The sequence below is a fragment of the Suricata suricatta genome, chromosome 4, assembly GCF_006229205.1.
Source record: "Suricata suricatta isolate VVHF042 chromosome 4, meerkat_22Aug2017_6uvM2_HiC, whole genome shotgun sequence".
Lineage (NCBI taxonomy): Eukaryota > Metazoa > Chordata > Mammalia > Carnivora > Herpestidae > Suricata > Suricata suricatta.
In genome coordinates, this window is record NC_043703.1 from 125,431,279 (window position 1) to 125,450,360 (window position 19,082).

General features: G+C 37.8%; 1 protein-coding gene across 1 annotated transcript in view; it reads left to right on the plus strand.

Moving 5' to 3' along the window:
• Positions 1–19,082, plus strand: part of DNAH6 (dynein axonemal heavy chain 6) — a 213,928-nt gene that overhangs the window by 42,296 nt on the left and 152,550 nt on the right. The window contains exons 11-16 of the mRNA XM_029938527.1: positions 894–1,094; positions 3,678–3,798; positions 7,107–7,258; positions 8,057–8,209; positions 13,337–13,588; positions 16,690–16,818. Of these exons, the coding sequence (XP_029794387.1) occupies positions 894–1,094; positions 3,678–3,798; positions 7,107–7,258; positions 8,057–8,209; positions 13,337–13,588; positions 16,690–16,818 (1,008 nt within the window). The remainder of the gene's footprint in view (positions 1–893; positions 1,095–3,677; positions 3,799–7,106; positions 7,259–8,056; positions 8,210–13,336; positions 13,589–16,689; positions 16,819–19,082) is intronic.

Sequence of the window (19,082 nt, forward strand, 5' to 3'; positions counted from 1 at the left end):
ACTTTCTTTTTTTTTAAGCTTATCTTTTGAGAGAGTGAGCAAGCATGTGTGGTGAAGGAGTAGAGAAAGAAAGAGAGATGGGGGAGAGAGAAAATCCCAAGCAGGCTGTGCCCCACTAGCACAGAGCTCAATGCAGGGCCTGAACCCATTAACCCTGAGATCATGACCTGAGCTGAAATCCTGCACTTAACTCACTGGGTCACCCAGGCACTCCTCCTTTAACTTTCTATATAATGTAGCCCAATAGTGGGAGGGGTATCTCATCATATCCACAGGCCCGCCATCCCTCCGTACTCAAGAGGAAGGAATCATATAGTGCATGTGCACCAGAGGGAGGGAATCTTGGGCTCCATCATGGAATTCTACCTTCCACATTTGTCTACATATATAGATTAGTAGACCTGTAGGATCTGTGTTTCCTGGTATACTGCACCACAAAGCACTAGTAACCAGGATCTTTAGATTCCAGTCTTGGCTTTACAGAAAATGGGCTATTTGACCTTAGGGAAACTGCCTAACTCTCTAGGGCTCATTTTATATGTCTGTAAGGTGAGAAGGCAGATGAGTTTTAAGGTTGCTTCCAATTCCAGCAATCCATGATTCTGTGATTTATCAGATAGGTTATGTTAGGATGTTTACACAGACAAGCAGACTGCTGAGATCCCTGTGGTTGGGGCCTCACTCAGAAGCTCCCATAGAGGCACTGGGCTCTTGTTGTCCCTTCTTGACCAGAAGATTCATGTCCTTCAGATGATTTGTATGTATTCAGAAATCAACACAGTATTTGGCATGGTTGAATGTGTTATTTATTTTAGCATTTCATAAAATTCAAAATTATTCATAAATATAACCATACATTCTTACATTTTTGTTTATGTTTTTCTGTCTAACAGGATGGTATTTCGGGTGCAATTAATCAGTTTCAGAACACTGTGCTATCAGTTCCTAATCTTGTACCTGATACATACTTTGATGCTTTTACCAGACCTTACATTAACAACAAACTTGAAGAAAAAACTTGTGGATTGGGTCCAAGCCTATCAGCAGTATTTGATGATGATAAGAATTTTCATACAATTATTCTTCAAATAAAGGTACATTTACTTTTACTAAAATTATTTTATAATAGTCTAAATTTTTAAGAAATTGAGTAATATAGTTTCTTCCTTTCTTATCTTTAAACTGAATGCTGCTTAATCTCTAAATAGTAAAGTGATTTCTTTTTTAAAGCCCTAATATATCAGAGTACCGACTATAGGAAAGGATTTAGAAGTACAGGTTATCTGAGATGGTATCACCCCTGGGGGAGAAAATAAGGTTAAGAAGGAAGAAGAGGCCTTATTTAAACATTGGGTGTTTTATGGGAAATGAGGCAACTGGTGAAAAATTAAGGTCCAAAAAACAAAAGAGAACCAAAAAAATCAAAGTACACCCAAGTTTTCCCCACCACCAAAAAATTTTAAAACCTGCAGATTGCTACACTGACAGAATAGAATACCCTTGAATTATAAATCTCATAAATCACTTCAAATCCACAACCTGAAGAAATTAAGATATATTAAATTCATGCAAAAGTACTATAAGAAGAAAACAGAAAGAGAAGATTAAAAGATCTGATGAATGCTCCTTCCTTTCCCTCCCCAAAAAAAACATGAAACAAAAGATGCTACCAACTAAAGTAGATATCTTCAAACAAACATTTGAAGATGTGTACAATCACATTGAATAAAAAATTCAAAATCAAAAATAGAAGTGGGAAATAAAAGACAAAATCATCTCAGAAATAAAGCCTAAATTACATGGCAACCAAGGGAGGATAAACTCAAGTGAAAATTTAATAATTAGAAAAATGATAGGAAAACTGAGAATAGAGGAAAGACAGACAAGGGAATGAAAATAAGCTAGAGATACAAGTAAAAGTCTCAGAAAATAATTGGAATAGAACAGGCAAAGAAGAAATAGTACACATTTAATTGGAGTCTCCAAAGGGGAAAAGCAAAACTTAGGGCAGAGCAAACATTCATAACTGTAGTCCAAGAAAAGAAAACCTGAATCTATATTGAAAGGACCTGTAGAGTACCTTGGAAAATTGACCTAGAACAATCAATTCTGACATACATCCTCTTAAAACTATTATCTTTTAAAGCTAAAGAAAAATTCCTCCTGGTCTTTCCACACAAAGGTCAAATAACTTACAAAGTAAGAGAATTGGACCAGCATCAGACTTCCCAGAAACAATGTATAAAGCAAGACAATAATGAAACAGCATTTCTTAATGAAACTCAAGGGAAGAAAGTATAAATCAAGGTTTAAAATTTTTTTTTAACTTTTTATTGTTTATTGTTGAGAGAGAGAGAGGGGGAGGGAGGGAGGAAGGGAGAAAGGGTGAGGGGCAGAGAGAGAGGGAGACAAAGAATGTGAAGCAGGCTCCAGGCTCTGAGCTGTCAGCACAGAGCCCAATGTGGGGCTTGAACCCACAAACTGTGAGATCATGACCTGAGCTGAAGTCGAAAGCTTAACCTACTGAACCCCCCAGGTGCCCCTGAATCAAGAATTTTTATCTATTCAAGATAGGTTTTCAAGTATCAAGGCCATAGAATGGTCTCCCTGGGACAATTTGACCATTAAAATAAATACTGATTACAAAAGTATCATAAACCCTTGCGGGCACCTGGATGGCTCAGTAGGTTAAGTGTCTGGCTTGTGAATTATGCTCAGGTCATGATCTCAATGCTCAGGTCATGATCTCACAATTCATGGGTCTGAGCCCCACGTTGGGATCTGTGCAGACAGCGCAGAGCTTGCTATGGATTTTCTCTCCCTCTCTCTCCCAAAATAAATAAGTAAACTTTAAAAGAAATAAAAGTATCATAAGCCCTTGAATAAAATGAAAACACATTAGTCCATATTATGAATGAAGTAATGAATTGAATAAGAAGGGAAAGCTTTTCCTTAGAGCAGAATGTCAACTAATAAATGTAGAAGGAAAACAAAGAAAAATCATGATGGCTATCATAGAAACAGTCAGGAATCTCCAATTCATACTAAAATGAGTATGCAGAAGTACAATGAGAAACAGTGTTTTGTCTCAAAGCATCTGTACTAAGTTACTTATTGATTTTAGGAGGAAAATAGTAAGTTTGTAGTGATGAAGCCTGACAGACACCACCTTAACTCACATGTTCACATTGCTGGTAATGGGACAAATTGATGTTATGTGCCTTCTGCTGTGATGCCCTGAGAACATACATCATTTCTGTGGCATTACTACCAAGAATGTATAACTGAAATTAAGTATCAGAAAGTATAAAACACACACAGACACACACAAATGAGATACTCTTCTAAAATATAAAGGTCATTAAAAAATGTAAAAGTATTGAGGAGACAAGGATTGAGGAGTTGTTCCAGATTTAAAAAATTATAAGTATGCTTCCTTTTAATCACAAGAAACAGTTCTTCAAAAGTCATATTTGAAAATGTGTTTTTTTCTTTTATTCATAAGAGAATCCATTAACTACTCTTCAACATCAAGGATGATATCTTCCCCCACTTATATATCCCTAGGTCAAAGCATATTGTTGGACACAGAGAAGGCATTTATGTTTGTTTTAGTTATATTGACTTGAATTTTGCTCAGAAAGAAATAATTTTGTCTGTTTCCTTGTAACATTTAGGAAACCGTGCAGGCAGCATTTGAATCTGCTCGATTATATGCAGCAACATTTGAAAAGTTCCAGATATTCTTCAAGGAAAATGAAAGTCTTGATTTACAAGCTCTTAAACTTCAAGAACCTGGTGAGTTTTCCAGTTGTCCTTACTAATTCTTTTTGAGAGGGATAGCAAGGTTTATAGTAGTCTAGTTTCTGTTTGTTGGTGTATAGTGACAGAAATGATGACCCAAAAAAGTTGGCCTGATAAAATGCAAGAGTTTATTCATTTCTGGGTTATTTTCTGTAGAATTACTTTTTATCACATCCTCATAGTTGGTATGATTTGATTGTCTTAAATTTACTAAGATCAGTTTTGTGGTCTACCATATAATTTATCCTGGAGGATGTGGCATGTGCACTTGAGAAGGATGTATATTCTGCTATTGGACAGAATGTTCTATGTATGCCCATTAAGCCCATTTGTTCTAAAATGTAATTCAATTGTTTCCTTGTTGATTTTCTGTGTGCATGACCTATTCATTGAAGAGAGTAGGATATTAAAGTCTTCTATTATTGTATTCTTGTTGATTTCTCTCTTAAGATCTGTTGGTGGTTGCTTGATACATTTCAGTGCTTGGATGTTGGGAGCGTATATGTTTATAACTGTTAGATCTTCTTGATCTATTGGCCCCTTTATCATCACATAATGGTCTTTGTCTCTTGTTACGATTTATGGCTTGAAGTCTATATTGTCTGATATAAGTATGGCTACATCTGCTTTCTTCTGGTTACTGCTTGCTTGGAGTATCATCTTCTACCTCTTCACTTTGAGTCTATGTTTTTTGCAGCTGCGATGAGTCTTCTGAAAGCAGCATCTAGTAGGGTCTTGTTTTTCAACCCAGCCAGCCACTCTGTGCCTTTTGATTGGTGAGATCAATCCATTTACATTTAGGGTAATCATTGATATATGAGGACTTACTACTGCCATTTTATCTTTGGTTTTTGTTTGTTTTGTATCTCTTTCTCTCTTTTTTTCTCTGTATTTTCTGTTTACCTTTTTAGTTTGGTGGTTTTCTGTGATGATTTGGTTTGTTTTTCTATCATGTGTGTGTGTGTGTGTGTGTGTGTGTGTCTTAGCTCTGGATTTTTGTGGTGAGGTTACTGTGAGGTATGCAGAAAACGCCTCATAGAAAATTGGTCCTTTTTCTGCTCAGAGTAATTTATCTTCATTTGCCTATATAGGTTCTTTTATTTTCCTCCTTCCCTTTTATATTTATATTGCAACAATTATCCCTTTATATGCTGAGTTTGTTACCAAATTATAATAGCTATAGTTATGTTTAATGTTTTTTTCTCTAATTGTTCCTACAACTGTTTAACACCCTATTGTAAAATAGAGTTACAGTTTTCTGATTCTATTTATCACCTTACTCAAAGTTTCATGTATTTTTTTTCATTTCAGATAGACAAGCTCCTTACAACATTTCTTGTAAGGGTGGTCTAGTAGTGATGAACTCTATTAGCTTTTACTTGTCTTGGAGTCTTTATTTCTTCTTTATATCTGAAGGATGACTTCGGTAGATACAGTATTCTTTGCTGGCAGTTTTTATCTTTCAAATACTTGAATACATCATTCTGTTCTCTCCCAGCCTATAGAGTTTCTCCGGGAGAAATCTGCTCTTAGTCTAATGAGTCTAATAATTCTTTTGTAGGTTACTTTTTTCCCTGGCTGCCTTTAAGAATTTTTATCATTGACTTTTGAAAGTTTCATAATAATGTGTCTTGGAGATGGTCTTTTTGTATTGAGATAGTAAGGTGATCTATTAGCTTCATGAATTTATATGTCTAGTTCTTACTCCAGGTTTGGGAAGATCACAGCTATTATTTCTTTAAATAACTTCTCTGCCTCCTTCTTCCCTTCTTCTGGTGTATCCATTATTCTTGTGTTGGCTCTCCAAATGGAGTCTAACAGCACTCATAGGGCTTCTTCACTTTTTAAAAATCTTAGGGTTTTAGGAGTTATCTCTCCCTTCCTACCTGAATCATTTCTATATCTACTCTGTGTTCAAATAAATTTAGAAGACACTAGACCAAGCAACATTATAGAGGTTTCCTTACCAGAGGACTTCTCAGATTACTCGATATCTCATTTTGTCAGTTCTCAAAAGTACACCCATCTAAATCCTCTGAAACAAGTAGGATAGATAATTGTTGACCCTTTTTGTGTTATAAGGAAGCTAAAGTTCAGAAAGATTAAGTGGCTTACAGCAAGCCAAATATGGGTTAAAAACTTGAGTTTAGGTTTTCTAACACTATATGTTCTTTGTACTAGGTCAAACTTCCCCTTATATTCAGGATAGGAGATGACATTAATAAAGACAAGAATCAACACCCTTTTCTTTTTGGAATGGTGGAGAAGGGTTATACAGAGAGAACAGGGAATAGTAAGGAAATCAGTCTGACCCAGCTGGGGAAAATACTTGGATAGAAAGTTAGCTAATTCTTTACAGGCTCCGAGCATACAGGATTTTTAAAGACAAGTAGAGCAGTTTAGTATTGCATGTATATCAGAAGGGGCTGTTTTTGACCAACAGTATGATGCAGTTTTATTCAAAGGTAATCAGGCCTCTACTGGTTCTCGATAGATTGGAGAAGGGAGAAAATGAAAATAGGAAGATGATCAAAATGCAACTGTCCTACAAAATGCAACTGCAAATGTTGCAGATTTACATCAACAAAGGCCTCAGTCATGATGTAGGAGCAGGGTGAGCAGACAGGTGTTGGGAAAAGGAACGGAGATCACTTCAGCTATGCTCAATCTCTTGTATCTTAAACTTTTGTTGTTAATGTCCTCAAAATGCTTTACATGGAGGTTTCATGCTGAAGAATCCTTTCAGTAAGCCCAACTTCAAGCCAACCTGACTCAAAAATCCAGTCCGTTCCAGACTAGACCATTTGTAATGGAATTACAAATTATTTTTATCTGCCATCTCTTAATAGGAGCCAGAAAACATATTTACATTATTGACTATTAGCTTTTTTAGTACAACATAAGATATAAAGCACTATGAATTAACATTTTGAAGTTATACATGGAATTCTACATTAGGAAAAAATTATTATAAATGCATATGTAAATTTATTAATGCAATGATTTTTTTAATGTTTTTTATTTATTTTTGAGAGACAGAGAGAGACAGCATGAGCAGGGGAGGGTCAGAGAGAGAGGGAGACACAGAATCTGAAGCAGGCTCCAGGCTCTGAGCTGTCAGCACAGTGCTTGATGCGGGGCTCGAACCTACAAACCGTGAGATCATGACCTGAGCCGAAGTCAGATGCTTAACTGACTGAGCCACCCAGGCGCCCCAATGCAATTATTTTTAACATGTTTCATAATAATCCTTTAAAATTTAATATGATATATCTTATGCTTTGTATGATAATTTCATGTAGATGTTAAGTTTTTTGGAGAACAACTGGAAAAATATCACAAACAGCACAAGGATGCAGTAGCTCTAAGACCCACCAGAAATGTAGGATTGCTGCTCATTGATACAAAGCTGCTAAAAGAAAAACTAATTCCATCACCTTTGCGATGCTTGGAGGTAACTATGAACTAGGAAACATTTTGATTATAGTCTCTATAGTTATTTTTACAATTTTCCCACCACAAATAGCCTATCTTTATTTTGTACTATTGCAAATGTTTAAAATTAACATAACCTACTGGGCATCCTTAATTTCTAAGAAAAGTCTCATATTCTGTCTGTCCCAAGAATAGTCAGCTTTGAGATGAGGGAAGGAAGGGCACTTGCAGGCCTCAGAATAGCCTCTTACTCCCCAGCCTTTCAGTGCTGCCTGCAGAAGAGACATCACTGTAACAGCTCAGTGTCCTAGTGGGAACGCTGGTTGACTTAGGATGGGGAGATCAGGTTTAGGACATCATTTCTCCTCTGAAACTGATTATATTTGGGGGAATTGTGGAGGTGAGGAAATTTGTACTGATCCTGAAATAACTTTGATATCGTCCTTTGGAACCAGAGTATACCTATAACATTCTTAAATACCTCTGCTGAGACCACAGTCTAGAGCAGGGGTTGGCAAACCATATCCCGGAGGGTAAATGCCGTCTGTTTTGTACATACAGCCATGACAGTTTGCTGCTATATACCTATGGTACTTTCTCACTACAAGGGCAGAGTTGAGTAGTTGTGGCAGAGATGGTATGTCCTACAACTAAAATATTTACTATCTGATCCTTACAGGACGCCTGTGTTGACCCCTAGAGTAAATGACAGAAGACAGAGCCAGTACCTGCTAATTTAATTAGGATTTATTTAAAATATTTATTGAAGGGGAAATATTTATATAGTTATGATGTACATTTTCTCTTTCTTTCCTAGGTGCTAAATTATATGCTTCCTCGTCAAAGCAAGAAAAAAGTGGATGCCATTATCTCTGAGGCACAAGATGCAGAGTATAAACTTGAATTTGTTCCAACTACCACCATAGAATATGTTAACAGCTTAGTATTTCTTGATGAAATTCAGGAAAGGGTGAGTTGATTTTTATATGACTCAATGTTTCAGACCTTGTGGTAGGCAAGGAAGACAAATAAGACAAATTGAGGGACTGAATTGAAGGTCAACAAACAGCTATCAAAATATCAGAACACTTTCAGACAATGTAAGTGAACACCCTACATCACAGCAATATGGCAGCTAACATTGATCAAATTCTTACCACTAGTCAAGAATCGCACTAAATTTTTAAATAGATATTACATTTTAATCCTCACAAAAACTCAAGAAGTGTAGATCATTTTTATCCTCATTCTGTAGATGAGGAGACAGAGATTAAAAAAGGTTATGTTGTCCAAGATCACAAAGTTTGTTACATGGTAGAGCTGGAATTTAAGTTTGGGCGTCTGATCGCAAAGCCAAGCCTCTCAATCAGTTTATTGCAATTCTTCTTTGTGATCGATGATCATGGAATTGTAATCTACATATTGGTCATAATGGAAGTCTTGACCCTTAACCCATAACTGCATGATAGTCAGGAACCCCACCATTAGGAATAAAACCCAATTCAAACTAGCTACAGAGGGAGGCGGAGGGTGGGAGAGAGCAGTAGATATGGGACTCAAGTGGTGCCAGTGATGGGGTCATCACACGCACTCGCTCTCGTTCTCTCTCTCTCTCTCTCTCTCATACACTTCACCCTTTGTCTCCCTTATTTCTTTCTCTCCAGAAATTTGTCCTCACAGGACCTTCCCTGTGACAGGCAACCTAGCATTTAATTTCAATTGTCAGCTTTTCATAAGCTTTCATTCGTGTCAATTGACATTTAAAATAGAGATAAATTATTTTCTTAAATATCTGGAAATTGAAGATACGTTACAAATAAAAATGTACACTGAGCAAGATAAGTCATTAACCACTGGATAGTCTGTTACATATTCTTTAAAAAAATTTTTTTACTGTTTTTATTTATTTTAGAGAGAGAGAGATAGCATGAGCAGGGGAGAGTCAGAGACACAGAATCTGAAGCAGGCTCCAGGCTCTGAGCTGTCAGCACAGAGCCCAATGCGGGGCTCAAACCCACAAACCGTGAGATCATGACCTGAGCCAAAGTCAGATGCTTAACTGACTGAGCCACCCAGGCACCCCCAGTCTGTTACATATTCTTAACAGTAAAGGCTGTTTTGTGTTCCCATAAAAGTAACTATTTTTGACTATTTTAAAATTTATTTTTTTATTGAAGTATAGGGGACACACAATGTTAAATTTGTTTCAGGTGTACAACCTAGTGATTCACTAATTTAAATGTAACAATTTTATTTCTCATTCCAAGAAGCAGCATCTTCACAAAAGGGCAGATGATTGTGGCTTTCCCTCAGGTGTACATATACATTATCCCACGAGTTTAGAATTTGTAGTCAGTTTGTAGTCATTAAGGTGCTTTGGACAAATAACTAAACCTCAGTGAGCTAGCTTAGGCCAAGGGGACCCTATTTAAGGAGTCAGTAGTATTTTAAGGAACCCCACCCTTCATCAAAAAGGTAAGTAGGCTTAGAAACTTACTAGAACCAGGAATGAGAAGACTGTAGGAAATCCAGGTAGTTCTTTCTCTCCATCCTTTCTTACTGCATCTCTCTAAAGATCTGATGTGCTTCTTTTTTTCTACTGACTGTCTGCGTCTGCTTCTTCACTCCACAGCAGCAAATATGGCTGACAGCAGCTCCCAAGTTACATGCTACCACTAGAGAGAGCATCTCTCTCTCCCCCAATATTAATTTTCAATGACTATTAAATGCATTCAGCCTCCCTCCCCCATCCTGTTATATAAACTATGACAGGAAGTTAGGATCACATTGCAGAGGGTAGATTGCTGCCACTCTGTTGTTCTGAACAGGAAAGCTGATGTGCCATGCAGAAAACCCAGACTGTGTCCATCCCCATGAAGCTGTCTGTATATTTCTGGGTGTTGTGATGGGGAAGCGGTTTCCCTTAGGTAGACGTTCTCCATACATGAATAGCTTTTTTTGGGAACTTTATTCCAGAAAGTGTAGTGAACACCCACTTGCAGGTACAGGGGTTACAACAATGAGTAAACCTACCTTCAAGGAACTCAGAGTCTATAAAGAAAGCAGATAATTATTATGTAGTATGTATAGGTACAGGATACTGTTGTAGGACTCGGGGGAGCTGTAGTCATTCTTGGCTATGAATCACAGAAGGCTTTGTGGAAGATGGGGTATTCAGGCTATGTCCTAGAGTACATCTACTAGGGTAGGATTCCAGGGAGAGGGGAAATCATGTGCATACACCTGAGGCCGCATAGCAAGAGCAGGATGTGGCAGTTGATACACTGTGGGAAAAGTGTGGTAGAGAAAGCTGCTGAACTGTTTAGCTAAAGCTGTATTTTTCAAGGATAGGAGATAAGGAATAGATTCCAGCAAATTGAGTTAGTAGAATTGGAAGGACTAAGTGGGCAACGGAATGTGGGGACAAGAGAAGTCTGAGATTACTCTTCTATATCTTTCTGCAGTGAACAGGTAGACGCTGGTATCATTAACCAGTATGAGAGGGACAGGCCACATAATCACGTCTGACCAGGCCAATTTTGAGAGTGAAAGAGGCACTGTTAATCATTCGGCCAGGACATTAAGTGTAAACCAAGATGCTCTCAGAGAAACATGGACATATGTTTATGCCAAGTATAGGAAACAGATCTTGGTGTATAGAAACTTCGTTCTATTCGTTACTTGTTTAAGATGTTGTTAAGATGTTCAGCTTTGGGTTGAAAGTAACAAAAACTCACATAGTTAGCTTAGAAAGATGAGAACATTTATTCTAAGTTGCAGAGTTATCTTCTGGAAATCAAAGACATGCATAGAGCCTAGCCTTTAAAGAGCCTTTAAAGGAACTTAGAACTAGAGCAGCATTATTAAACCAAAAAGACCTTTCTCTTTACATCTCTCATCTTTGCTCCTCTAGAATGCTGGTTCTGGAAGGGTAGGCCCAGACCTGCAGCATCAGTATCAGCAGGAAACTCAGAAAGGTGTATTCTCAGGCTCCACCCTAGATCTTCTGAATTAGAAACTCAGGGGAAGGGCTCAACAATCTGTTGAGCAAGGTGATTGTGAATCTCAAGCTAACATTTGGGAACCATTTCTCTAAAAGTCTCTCTGCAGTTCTCTTTTCATGTCAAGGACATTCTTTGTTCCTACATGGAAGCAAATGGCCTCTGCCAACACCTACGTCTAATTCTTTCCACGTTCAGAGAGAGGGCAGACTCGGCCAAATTCACAAAGTCCCAGTTTTGTTTTGCTTAGTTCAGCTTGTGGCCAGGAGATTGGGTCAAGTTATCCATACATGGCTGCTCCCTTTATAACCAGGTGGCACAGGTGAAGAGAGAAGGCTTCCCCCAAAACTGGAGAGTCCCCTTCCACAAAATTAGGAAAGCACTGTCCACTCAAGGTAGGACATCAAAGTGATGATGTTTAATAGTCACTTGAAAGTAGTAGAAGTATTTATTGAAGGACAGTGGGGAACATGCAGCCAGAACCATGACCTGTGCACACCTCAGGGGCTGCTCTGGGACAGTCATGCCTGGAAGAGCATCCTCATAACACATATTGGCTCTTAAAACTAAATATTGGCGCTGTTTACTGTTTAATGCTAGGCAAGAACAAAAGAGAGAAGAGAAAAAAATAAACATTTATAAGAGTAATACTGTGCTCAGCTCTGAACAGCCTACCTCCTGGGCCTGATTACCTGGATTGTAGCAATGACTGTATTTATCACTCAGAAGGCTTCAGTCCGTTTGATCATTAACTTTTTTTTTTTTTTTTTTAGAAGCGAGGCATGATTTTATTCACGGCCGCATGCTTTTATTACAGCCGGACCAAACCTGATCTCCCTGGTGTTAAGGAGCAGAGAATGGCCCCGAAGAAAGGGGGCAGTGAGCTTATATCGACAGAGCATGTCATCATTTGGTTAACCAATTACAATTCACAGCATTCCTTGGTAGCCAATTACATTGTAATACAGAGACATTAGTTTTGGCAGGAACCTATCATTTTAAGGTTCTTTGTCCCTTTAGAATGACCAGTCATAATAAGACACAGAAGATACCATGAGAGACCATGACTAGGAGATGACTTTCACCTGTGGACTTTGCTTCAGCCAGGTCTTAGGGTGGGATTACTTAATAGAATCTTGAAAAACAAGTTAAACTTCAGGTTACAATGTTCCTTATCGAGTTACATTCTTAGGGTCTTTCTATATTGCCCAGTCTTTATTATTCACCAGAATGGGAGTTTAAACCGAACTTCTATACAGTAAGCTCTCTGATATATTATAAGTTGACCTATTACATTCTATAAGTTGACTTATAAGTTCCCCACTCCTGTTTGTTATTCAAACCCTTGAATAACCTTACTCTGGCATTTGGGCTAGTGAGACATATTGGCCATGCAATACCATAAGCTTTACAGATCCTACTTTTCAATTTATGAACTGAAATAGCAGTTTTTATCAAACAGGGTCCTATAGTTATAGCTAGAAAGAGAATGGTGAGGGGTCCTGCAAAGGCACTTAGGAGAGTTGTCAGCCAAGGGAACCAGGAAAATACGGATTATAACAATTTTCACTACCTTGTCTCTGTTTCTCTCTTTCAATTTTTCTCTAACCTGCCTCAAGCTCTACTTGATGATTCCTGAATTATTGACATAAAACAACATTGTTCTACAAGAGCTACACAGAACCCTCCCTGCCATAGGAATAACAGGTCTAAACCCCGTCTATTTTGGAGTACTACCTAGGCTAAAAGAGTTTACAGATACATATAGCTTATCAAGGTTTCATTCTAGTTAAAAAGTTTAAAGTGTTGATTTCCTGTAATAAAAGCAGCAGTACTCACACCCAAGGACCCTGCTACTTACAGCCCTGTAAAGGGAGGCACTAGGATGGCAGAAATGGGTTTTCTTTTAAACCAAGATTGGGGGAATGAAACCTAGGTGTTCTCTACCTCCTTCATTAACTTTAAGCACACGCCTCATGTGCTGGCTATGAGTGTGCGATGTTCACAGTGCACAGTGACTATCTCCTGCTAGATAAAACTGAAAGGGAATAATAGGACTCTGATATATTTAACAAGCAACCAATGTTTCTGTTTAGATCGAAAACCTTGAAGATGAAGGGAATGTCGTGATTCAAATGTACAAGCTCATTGAGCAGTATCAGGTTCCCACACCTCCTGAAGACTTCGCTGTTTTCGCTACTATGAAGCCGTCCATTGTTGCAGTTCGGAATGCCATTGACAAGGCTGTGGGCGACAGAGAAACAAGCATTAAACAGTTTTCACTGCATTTGGGTAGGGATCTTGAAGACCTAACCAATGAAGTCAATGAAGTAAAGCTACTAGCACAGGTAAGCTAAAGCAGGATTAAAAAAAATAATATGTGAGGGGTGCCTGGGTGGCTCTGTTGGTTAAGCATCTGACTTCAGCTCAAGTCATGATCTTGCGGTCCATGGGTTTGAGTCCCATGTCAGGCTCTATGCTGACAGCTCAGAGTTTGGAGCCTGCTTCAGATTCTGTGTACATCTCTCCCTCTGTCCTTCCTCCACTTATACACACATATTCTCTCTCTCAAAAATTAAGTAAACATTAAAAAATTTAAAAAATAAATAAAAATAAATAATCTGTAAAATTTGTCTATTATATTTTAATTCAACTATTTAAGGAATAGTTTTAATCCAGTTTAACTTTTATTTTTTTGTGGTTTCATTCTAATCAAGTAACAATGTCTTTGAGCTGCTATTTAAAATAGACTGTGTTTCTGAACCTCTAAGTACTGAATAAATTCCAGACCATTGCAAGGAAAGCATATATAATATTTTTTTCTCTTGACTTGTATTTATTATTTTGAAATGAGTGCTTTTATAACTTTTTAACATATGTTGTAGCTATTATCACAGTTTTAAAGTTCACTTAGCTACATATTAGAAAATTCACATTTAGAAAAAAGCAGAATAGACATTGATAAATGATAATGAAGAATATTTGTTTAAATTGTGACAAGTTTACTACCCAAAAGAGACAAGGGGAATTTTTTAAGAGATATCTGGGTGATTTTTACCAGAAGCATGCATGAAAATATACTTTTAATCTATTATTTTATTATTAACATTGACTAAATCTTATCACAGAAGTATAAAAACATATAAAGTTATACTCAAATATGAAAACCTGGAAAAATCTTAATGTCCATCAACAGAGTATGATGAAAATGTGTTAGGGTACATTTGCTCAAAGAAATACAAGCCTACATTAAAGCTTACGATATACATTTATACATACTGACATGGAAACGTAAAAGTAGCTAACATTAATTGGACACTTACTATGTGTGAAGTATTGTTCTAATGACTCGCTATTGTTTTTATTTTTATGTAGAAATAGTTCTGCATTTCTCACCCAGAAAAAAAACTTTAATGACTTTACAACTTCATGACTTATCAGAAAATGGAACACACTCAAGTATCCATTACTCATGTCAAGAACCATAATGTTACTGCTACCTTTAGGACGACCTCTAATCACTAGCTTCTTCTTCCTCTCCAAAGGCAGCCACTGCCCTCAGTTCTAATGCTGTGGATTAGTTTTGCCTGTTTATGAACTTCAATTAAACAGATTCATACAGTATGCCCTTTATATGATTTTGTTACATTCCTAAGATTCATCTGTGATGCTGTGACTGGATGTAGTTTATCTACCTTTGTTGCTAAATTGTATTCCTTTTTTTTAATAATAGTTCATTGTCAAATTGGTAAATCGTATTTCATTGTATTCCACAACTTAATTATTCCCTGATTGATGGATATTGAGGTTGTTTACAGTTATTGACGATGATGAATAATGCCTCTTGGGACATTCTTAATTATGTTTCCATGTTTTATCTCATTTAATTCTCAGAACACCTAAGGTTTTACCTTTTACCTTTCATAAAGAAGAAATCAGAAGGATAGGGAAGTTAAGTAACTTATCCAGGGTCACACAAACAACAGCTTAGACAAGCTTATGCAGTCTACTTCCAATGGTTGATAGTCTGCTCTTAACTATATGAATGCATGTGGATTGCTAGAGAGAGCAAGTGCCAGCAAGTGCTTGCTGTGTGAGCATGCACTGTAGAAAGCATGACGCACCCACACAAAAGTGGCAGCAGAGGTTCTCTCCAGCAAGTGCTTCTTTCATAGAGGGGTTGGAATGAATTAATTGTCACTCTTGAGCAAAGAACTACTTTATTATTTTCATGAATGATACCATCCTGCTGTCAAGACCTCTACTCCTGCTGATGGAGGGAGTTGGAGAAAAAAACCTATGTGTGACAGTTGATAATAACAATTTATTTCAGTTTGAAATGTCCATTTCATTCTAGCTTGGTCTCTTTTTGACAGATTTTAATTCAATTCACAATGTCTCTTGGACATTTCTTCACCCCTGCCACTGGCGTCTCTCTCTTCTTGCTCCCTAAGTGGAAGTCGGCATTTCCTCCTGGTGGATGGAGGGAAGGGGCATCCAGTCCTCTTGCTGCCTTCTGGACCACAGGACTTCCCAGTGTAGTTTAGCTGGGCTGGGTCTGGTTGTCTCAGACAGCTGTTAGCTAAGGGTCCTTTTTGATTCTTTAGGCGCCATGTTGTCCCCTGCTGCTGCAGTCCATCATTGCTGCCATAGTCTACAGTGTCAAGTGATCTGTGGCCTTCCCATCCTGACCTCACACTGCTTCTGGTCCACCAGTCCTTGCAGCAGCTCTCATCACTAGAATCAAGTCACATGAGAACTTTGTGATCCACTACATGCCACACCAAGCCATGAGGCACCAGAGTGTCAACACAAGGCCCTTCTGCCTAGACATTTTTCTTAGCTTTTTCTAGAACATGTTGCGATTTCGAAAGCAGTACCATATTGAATCAGGGATTAGCCTCCCCAGCTATGGCTATAATGGTTCTCAGATCTAGGTAGGCATTTCTTTTTAGCATCTGAACCTTTTCATTCCCCTTCACTGGGAAGAGCTTCGGCCCCAGCAAGTCAGGCAGAAAACTTAAGTCTGACTATTTATTCTTCATCTTGTCTCTTCCTACCTCTCAGAAACCAAAAAACTTTCTATTTCTCTTATTGTAAAAAGAGAATATCTCTTATATCGTGCCCTCTTCCTTCTCTTCCCTATTGCATGCACCTCTCCTTCCTGAAGTCATGTTGGTGGAAGAAGATAGTAAATGAGTAATGAGGGAAAGTATATTAGGTCCTATTTAAAAACAATGGTGTCCCCATGACACTTCTTTATACGTTTCTATACTTTTTACAATGTACATATATTACTTTTAAATGCAAGAAAAGTGGCTATTTTTATGTTTCCTAAAAATCAGAGTAAAAAGAATTAGAAAACTTTTTTGAAAATGTTTATGAATTCATTTAATGGTCCACATGAAAAAGTAGGAATGACTAATCGAAAATTATCTTAATTTTACAGGACCCACAGATCTTAGATATTACTGCTGACCAAGACAAAATAAAGGTCATGTTGCATGATCTGCAGTTAGTTCTAGATGATCTTCAAAAACGTGCATTTCAATATAAATCCTATCAGAAAAATTTTAAGGTAAGGACAGCTCTGTACATTTGTTTTTAAAATATATGCATAAAGATGGAATTGATATACAAGCACCCTTAGTAATGTAGTTCTAAACATTCAGTGTTGTGATGCCCATGTGTAGACACTGTGCTGGAATGGTCTGAAATGCAAATATGAAGTGTTCTCTGCATTTGAAGTGTTTAAAGATTGGTATACATGAGACATAAAGTATCTTTCTTAATATAAAATAATGATGAGTTCTAGATAAACCTTCAGACCAAGGACTACACTTTCTATGTTAAAATATGTCGGTTGGGGGGTGGGGGGTGCCTGAGTGGCTCAGTTGGTTGGGTGACTTTGGCTCAGGTCATGATCTGATGGTTCTTAAGTTCAAGCCCCACATTGGGCTCTGTGCTGACAGCTCAGAGCCTGGAGCCTGCTTGGGATTCTGTGTCTCCCTCTCTCTCTGCCCCTCCCCTACTTTAAAAAAATTTTTTAAATGTAGATTTTTAATTGTGATCAGTTAAAGCCCCTCTAGTATTTTTTTCCCTCTAGTTTTTCTTAAGTAATACTTAAGCTTCTTTTACATTCCTGTGTGTGTTATGATTCCACAAAATATTGCCTGATTTCCCTGGTTTGATGTGCCAGTTTAGTGAAAGAAGAGACTTTGGCTAAGCCAAGGGATAATTGGGTCCCAAAAGAAGGGTAGGTTTCAAAGGCTAAATGATATGCCTCAAAAAATGAAGAGAAATGCATAAAAGCTCTAAGGGCCAAAGAGACCAAAAAGAAAAGAGAATAGAAAAGAAAAAATTCCTAGGGTCAAAACCTGGGAACCACCAGCACTGAGAGAGGTGTTGTTAGTCTCCCAAACTGTCTTGGAAGAATGATTGGATCTCAAAGGTGAATGTATCTGTTCTCCAAAGCCCAGGGCTTGGTGGGGGCAATCTGAAAAATAATGAGTGTGGCACTGGACAATGTTGACTGGTTCAGTACTTGAGTATTGTACATTGGAGAATTAGGATTCAAAATTGTTCCCAGGTTGAGTTAACTAACCTACAATAGGATTAACTATAGGATAGTACTCAGTAGGAACTGAGGTGTCAAGAAAACATTGCTTGATAAAAGGCTGTAACTAACAAGTGGGTACTTCTTGGGTCAGAAAGGACAACACTGCTTGAGACAGAGCCTAAAATAAAAGTGTGTCCTACTCTTTCCATCCTTTGTATCTACACTTGATTAATTCTTCTTTCATGATCAACTCAGGTCTAACCTTCCTTCTGCTTCTCTCAATCATTTGGGAGATAGGAGTGAAGACCTAATTGGCCTAAGAAATTATTTCTAATTCTTATTGAAGACAAGGTTAGATCCCTAATGTTAGGGTGATGCTGGGCCCATAAAATGAGTTTGGAAGTATTCCCACCTCTTCAGTTTTCTTGGAAAAGTTTGAGAAATATTGGCATTAATTCTTCTTTAGATATTTGGTAAGATTTACCAGTAAAGTCACCTGCTTCTGGAGCCATGTGCTTTTGGACTTTTCTGTGGTGGGAGGTTTTTGATTATTGGTTCAATCTCCTTATTTGTTATTGGTCTAGTTAGAGTTTCTATTTTTTCCTGATTCAGTCTTGGTAGGTTGTATGTTTCTAGGAATTTGTCCATTTCTTTTAACTAACTTAATTTGCTGCCATAAAATTTGTATAGTAGTTTCTTATAATCCTTTGTATTTCCATGATATCTGGTATAGTATTTCCTCTGATTTTATTTGTTTGAGCATAATCTCTGTTTTTTCTAGTTTAGTTGGATGTTTGTCAATTTGGTTTATCCTTTTGGAAAAATCAATTCTTTTCTTTTTCCATAATATTTTATTGTCAAATTGTTTTCCATACAACACCCAGTGCTCTTCCCCTTCACCATCACCATCTCCACCATCACCACCACCTCTCTTCCCCCCCCCTTCCCCTTCAACTCTCAGTTCATTTTCAGCATTCAGTAGTCTCTCAAGTTTTGCATCCCTCTCTCTCCCCAATTCTCTCTCCCTCCTCCGCTCCCCCGGGTTCTCCATTAGGTCTCTCCTGTTTTCCTGCTAGACCTATGAGTGCAAACATATGGTTTCTGTCCTTCTCTGCCTGGCTTACTTCGCTCAGCATGACACCCTCAAGGTCCATCCACTTTCCTACAAAAGGCCATATGTCATTCCCTCTGATTGCCATGTAGTACTCCATCGTGAATATATACCACATCTTCCTGATCCACTCATCAGGTGACGGACATTTAGGCTGCTTCCATGTTTTGGC